The sequence below is a fragment of the Mesitornis unicolor genome, unplaced genomic scaffold (assembly GCF_000695765.1).
Source record: "Mesitornis unicolor isolate BGI_N332 unplaced genomic scaffold, ASM69576v1 scaffold21601, whole genome shotgun sequence".
Classification (NCBI taxonomy): Eukaryota; Metazoa; Chordata; class Aves; order Mesitornithiformes; family Mesitornithidae; genus Mesitornis; species Mesitornis unicolor.
This window is the reverse complement of record NW_010162030.1, coordinates 3,165-8,873: the sequence shown is the minus strand read 5'-3', so window position 1 is coordinate 8,873 and position 5,709 is coordinate 3,165. Positions and strand designations below refer to the sequence as shown.

At 46.1% G+C, this 5,709-nt stretch overlaps 1 protein-coding gene across 1 annotated transcript; it reads left to right on the top strand.

The window, feature by feature from the left end:
- Nucleotides 1-296: 296 nt before the first annotated feature.
- Nucleotides 297-5,290, top strand: LOC104547702 (protein phosphatase 1 regulatory subunit 12B-like; the record flags this gene model as incomplete). The annotated part of the gene is made up of 4 exons (XM_010193513.1): nucleotides 297-441; nucleotides 2,128-2,202; nucleotides 4,527-4,606; nucleotides 5,145-5,290. Coding segments are annotated over 4 exons (446 nt in total), but the record flags the coding sequence as incomplete, so codon positions are not given.
- Between the last annotated feature and the right edge of the window lie 419 nt (nucleotides 5,291-5,709).

The following is a 5,709-nucleotide window of genomic DNA, read 5'->3' as shown; positions in this document are numbered from 1 at the left end:
CATCTGCAAACTGACTGAGGGAGCACTCGATTCCCTCATCCAGGTCTTTGATAAAGATGTTAAACAGGACAGGCCCTAGAAATTAAGGTGTTCTCCCAGTTTAGGACATGCTTCAAGGGAACCTTATCCATTAGTTTTTGTTTTACAGTGAAGTCACTTTTCATTTACTGCCTTTTTCTGTTATGGTCACAGGCACATCAGTGGGATGTTGCTCAGGTGAATCAACCTAAACTCTGTGGCTCACAGTGTGCACTCTTCTGTGTTGAGAAGTCATTTTTGGGTGCTTCTTTCCTCAGGCTCTTGATCCAGGCTGGGTTTAATCTGAACGTGCAGGACAACGACGGCTGGACCCCGCTCCATGCTGCTGCGCACTGGGGGGTGAAGGAAGCCTGCTCCATCCTGGCCGAGGCGCTGTGCGACATGGACATCAGGAACAAGCTGGTCAGTAAGCACGGCACAACACCATGTGTTTCATAAATTTATTGTCTACCACTCGGTCCAGTGAGGTAGCAAAGTGACATGGCCAGCAGTTCTGCAGTGGAGCATTTAAAAGCATCAGAAAATGAAGAATCTTGACTGGAGGAAGGCAGAAAATGTGTCACGTATTACTGGAAAAGATCAGGGATCAAACTTCCAACAAGATCAGAAGAAACCATGGGGGCTAATCTGTGTCTTCCTGTTTTAGAGTAATCCTGACAGATTGAACAGCAGCCAAAAATACAGGAGTGCAAAATAATATGCTAATATTAAGGTGTAAGGCACTGAGAACTAGTGAACCCTTCGGAAACTGGCAGCTTGAAACCCTTCCTGTTCTACTAGATGGGTCATAAAAAGGGACCTTGAAAAATTGACTCAGATTTCTGAGAAATTGCTTAAAAAATACAGGATGGAAGGAAAAAAAGGAGAAAAAATATAAGAAAAAAAATCCTCTTCCATCCTAAGAGTCAGAAGTTTTTATCTGCAGAGCCCCTGGGTTTTCAGGAGCTGTTGTGTGCGTGGCCAGCGTCGCTCTGGGTGTTCCCATCCCTGCTGGGTGTGGGTTTGGATTGTGTGAGACCTGAAAATCAACAGACACCGGTGTGTTTGCTGCGTTACTGTCTCCCTCCTGTCAGGGGTTGTTACCTTGGCCAAGGCAACCTGTATTTATCTGATCCTTAGCCATCAGGTTTCATTCTGTGTTGTTAATAAATGGCTATTACAGCTTTAGCTAGGGTGAAAATGTAACTGATTTCTTGGTTTTTGTGCCCCAAAGTATTTTTTCTGGTTTGTTTGATTTTGTAAATGCCTCTGGATGTGGGCAAAACCCTCAATTTTTTGGGCTGCTGATGACTGGCAGCTCTTCAGGAGGTTCAGATACACGGAATGCAGTAGAACAGGTTGATCCATTTCTTCTCAGGACACGAGTGTCCTTTTTGGAAACCTGGCAACTTGAATGCATTGGTTTTGGCTGTCAGATCTGAGCAGCAGCGACCAGGAGCTGCATTTCATAGCATCACAGAATCACAGCATGGTTTGGGTTGAAGGGACCTCACAGCCCCCCAGTCCAACCCCCATGGGCAGGGACACCTCCACCAGCCCAGGCTGCTCCCAGCCCCGTCCAACCTGGCCTTGGGCACTGCCAGGGAGGGGGCACCCACAGCTTCTCTGGGCAACCTGGGCCAGGGCCTCCCCACCTCCCAGGGAAGGATTTCTGCCCAATATCCAGTCTAAATCTCCCCTCTTTTTCAGTTTAAAACCATTCCCCCTCGTCCTGTCACTCCCTGCCTCTGTAAGAAGTCCCTTCTGAGCTTCTCTGTAGGCCCATCAGGTCCTGGCAGGTGCTCTAAGGTCCCCCCAGAGCCTTCTCTTCTCCAGGCTGAACAACCCCAGCTCTCTCAGCTGTCCCCATAGCAGAGCTGCTCCAGCCCCTGATCATGGTTAAGGTTGCTCTGACCATGGATTGAGTCAGAAAACTGCCACCGCTGCCACATGGATTTCCCTGCTCTGGAGTGAAACAGGTTTCATTACTCAGTGTCTGGGGAGTGAGGATGTGGAGCGTGTTCACTTCTGTTCTTCACTGGTTAATAGTGCTTTTCTGAATATTAACACCATTCCTAGCACATACCCTCTTGTCTTTTATCACATCAGGGCCAGACACCGTTCGATGTGGCCGACGAGGGCCTGGTTGAGCATTTGGAAATGCTGCAGAAGAAGCAGACTGTGGTGAGTTCCCGCGGATCATTTCCCAGTCACCTTTCCACACACGTTGTTCCCCAGGACATATGGCACCAACTGGCGCAGGGAGCTGAGGCCCAGCTGTTTAATTTTATGTTAGTCATTTGGAGTCATTAATTACACCACTATTTTTAATAGCTAGAAATCGAGAGAACTGACTGACTGCGACTAGAAGGTCAGTAGCATGACAATTGTTTCATACAATGGGGGGACATTTGATTGAGTGAGAAGAAATTACATATAAACTTCAAGAGATTCTAGTCTAAAGGAATCGATTTCAGAACTGTTAAATTGCCGTTTCATAATGCAGTGGAGATATTGGAAGGGGTTGTAAACAGAAAGTTGGTGTTCAAAGGAAAGCAAAAATGTATTTTCATCAAGCTAAAGCCAGTCGTCAAGCCAGGGAGTTGCATTTTTTTCCTGTTTCATCTGGTCTACTCAATTATCTCATTTGGGTGCTTCCAAACAACAAACCAACCTTCTTTAAAAATAATCATACAGAACAGTGAGTGCAATTTAAAACGCTGGGTTCAGAAACAGACATAATGAGAGCACTGCTGATAAAACCCAGCGTTTTGAGGAGGTGACAATGTGGGTGGCAGATCTGGAGCTCTGATCACAACACAGCTGCTGCCATCCTCAAATAGCATCCTAACATCCACAGCCACTTCAGAAATTCATCAGCTTCTCCCTCAATGAGGTGGTGATAAATACTACCAGGGTTGTAGTTTGGATTTCCTCCTATCCCACCACAGCAGGATCCTGCAGATAACTGCTGCTCGGAAGAAAAGAAAAAGGAGAAGAAATGCAATGTCAAGAAATTATTTTGGATGGGTGCAGGCTCGTTTTTAGGCTTTGCAGGGACCAGCAGCCCCCTTGTTCTCTCTACAGCAGCACTATAAAAAAGCCTTCTCCATTTATTAAATGAGTGTAGCGAGCTATAGCAGAACTGGGAAAAATAGAAGAATCCAGATTTTATCACACTTTTTTTTGTAGCGGAGATGGGGTTTTTTAATAGAAATGCCTTTTTGTCATGTGTGTTCATCATGTGCCTTTTTTAGCACCTAAAATAGAAAACTTGCATTCGTTAAGGATGCAATGGGCAGTTGCAGGACATTGCTCTAAGTGCATCATTTCACTTTCAGAACGGCTCCTAAATCAAGTTTTTTAATCTAAAGCTTAAATTCAAAATACACAGCAGAGCAGCGTGCCATCCTTGCCAAGAGATCTGCTGCTGTTACTGAAGAGAAGGGGACATTTGGGCTATACCCCAAATTTTGGCTCTTGGCTGAGCTCTGTGTAGCTTTTCCCACATTCACAGTTTTCAGAGCTTTTGCTTTCTGTGCCTGGTGTCAGCTTCTGCTGTGAATAAAGGAGTAACCAGGGTAGGTGTGACCCAAAAGAGATGGCCTTGAAAGTGAGCCTCTCATTGCAGTCCCTTTTTGCAGCTCAGCTGTGTCTGTGCTTTGGGAAGGTATGAAACCATTTTTTGGTCACTGTTTTGTCCATTAGTGGTGGCAAGATTCATATTGCTCCTCTCTGAGTGAAATATTTTCCTTGCTGTGGTGATCACAGGTATTTTTGTGCCATGACTACAGAGGCAGCACGTTTTAAACTGAATTTGGCCTGGTTTTATGGGCATACAGACACACGTGGACAGCCCTGCAGTGCTGTGTCTGCATGGGGAGATGCTGGGCAGTGCCATGAAGTTGGGATTTGATGCTGGGTCTCAGCAGAGGCTGCTGCAGCCTCCTCTGAAGGTTTTATTAAACTGCACCTTGAGTCTCAGGATGTAGGGGCTGTAGCTGTGTCCTTATGGAGCTCCTGTCCAGACATCCATGAAATCTGGGGAAGAGCTGTTCACTGGGGCATGGAGCAATAGGATGAGGGATGATAGTTTTAAACTGGAAAAGAGCAGATTTAGGTTGGATATGAGGAAAAAGCTCTTCCCCATGAGGTGGTCGATCACTGGCACAGGTTGCCCAGAGGTGGTGCAGGCCCCATCCCTGGAGATGTTCAAGGCCAGGCTTGCTGGGGCTGTGAGCAACCTGATGTGGTTCAAGATGTCCCTGCTCCCTGCAGGGTTGGGCTGGAGGAGCTGTGAAGGTCCCTTCCAACCCAGCACTTTCTGTGGTTCTATGACTATTGCAGATCTGCATCTGTTGAATTGGCTTGTTAAGCAAATCCACGTTAGTCCTCACCTAGCGAGGCTGGGATGACCTCACGCTGTAGGAATTACCAGGTTGTGCTGAGCTGGTTTGCTAAGATGTGTCTCTTCATTCTTTCTCCGATCTGCTTGGACTTTCTGACAGTTGCGAAGTGAGAAGGAGACGAGGAATAAGCTGATTGAAGCTGACATGAACGGCAAGCCTCAGAGCGGACTCTTCACCAAGTACGTGACTTTCCCCTTGGCTGCACAGAGTGTAATGGGAGAGCGGCTTCACCTGGTCAGTCAGCTGGCCTCAGCTGCTTGAAAAATTGTACTGCTGTTCGTGTCCATTTCATGGTCTCTTTTAAATAATCTCTTAAATACCATTTTAGCTGTTTCTTGCCTTACTCACTGAACGGTAGAACAAGGAGTTGGGCTGCGGTTGGTCCTCAACTCCTACTCTTGCTGGGTATCGATGTGACCTTTAGGGTGAGAACTGCCTCTCTGCAGTTGCATGGGGCCATACAGCTCAGCCCATGGGTTGTGTTGCACGAGGAAAAGAGGCACCACATGTTTTTGGGCTCTGAAATGCTTGCAAATTTAGGAAATGTGAGCCTGGCGTTGGAATCCATGGCAAATGGGAAGTGCTGGGATGTTGAGTGTGTAGATGGATTTTGTCCTTTTGCTTGTTCTATTTGTAGCAAATCGCAGTGTTCCTGAGAAGTACAACTCAGAAATAACTTGCTCGCCTCGTAGTCCTTAAAATGTCTCTATCTTGCAGCAAAGAGAAGATTCTGTATGAGGAAGACACACTGAAGTCCATGGAAATGGAGGAAGAGAACAAGGACTCCAGCAGTTCCAGTTCTGAGGAAGAGGAAGAAGCTGAAGAAGATGAAGTTTCAGAATCAGATGCTGAAAAGGAGTCAGGTAAGACTCAGGACAGACTTGGGTGTGATAATCAGCTTAGCAATATTGGTTTGAGAGCTGGGGTTTTTTTAATTACTGGTTTTCTTTAGTTGTCAGACATCCTGAAAGCCTTTCTTCCAGTGTAAACCTATAGGATATGGACACCTCTGTAGCTGGTGTATTAAAAATCTGATCTAAGTGCTGGCAAGCAAGTCAGCATAACTTTTTCCAAATTTATTCCAGTATTTTAATTTCTGCTTCCAGTTCACTTGAATGTAGGGTAACATTGGTCACAGGTTGTTCTGGAACAGTAGGGTTTCTTCTCGTTGGCTGATTTTGGGATGACTTCTGTAGTTACTGCAAGGTGGAAGAAAAGCAGCTGAACAAGTAGGAGAGTCATAGCCTGTTGTACTTGGATCAGAGAAATGAAGTGAAGTGAA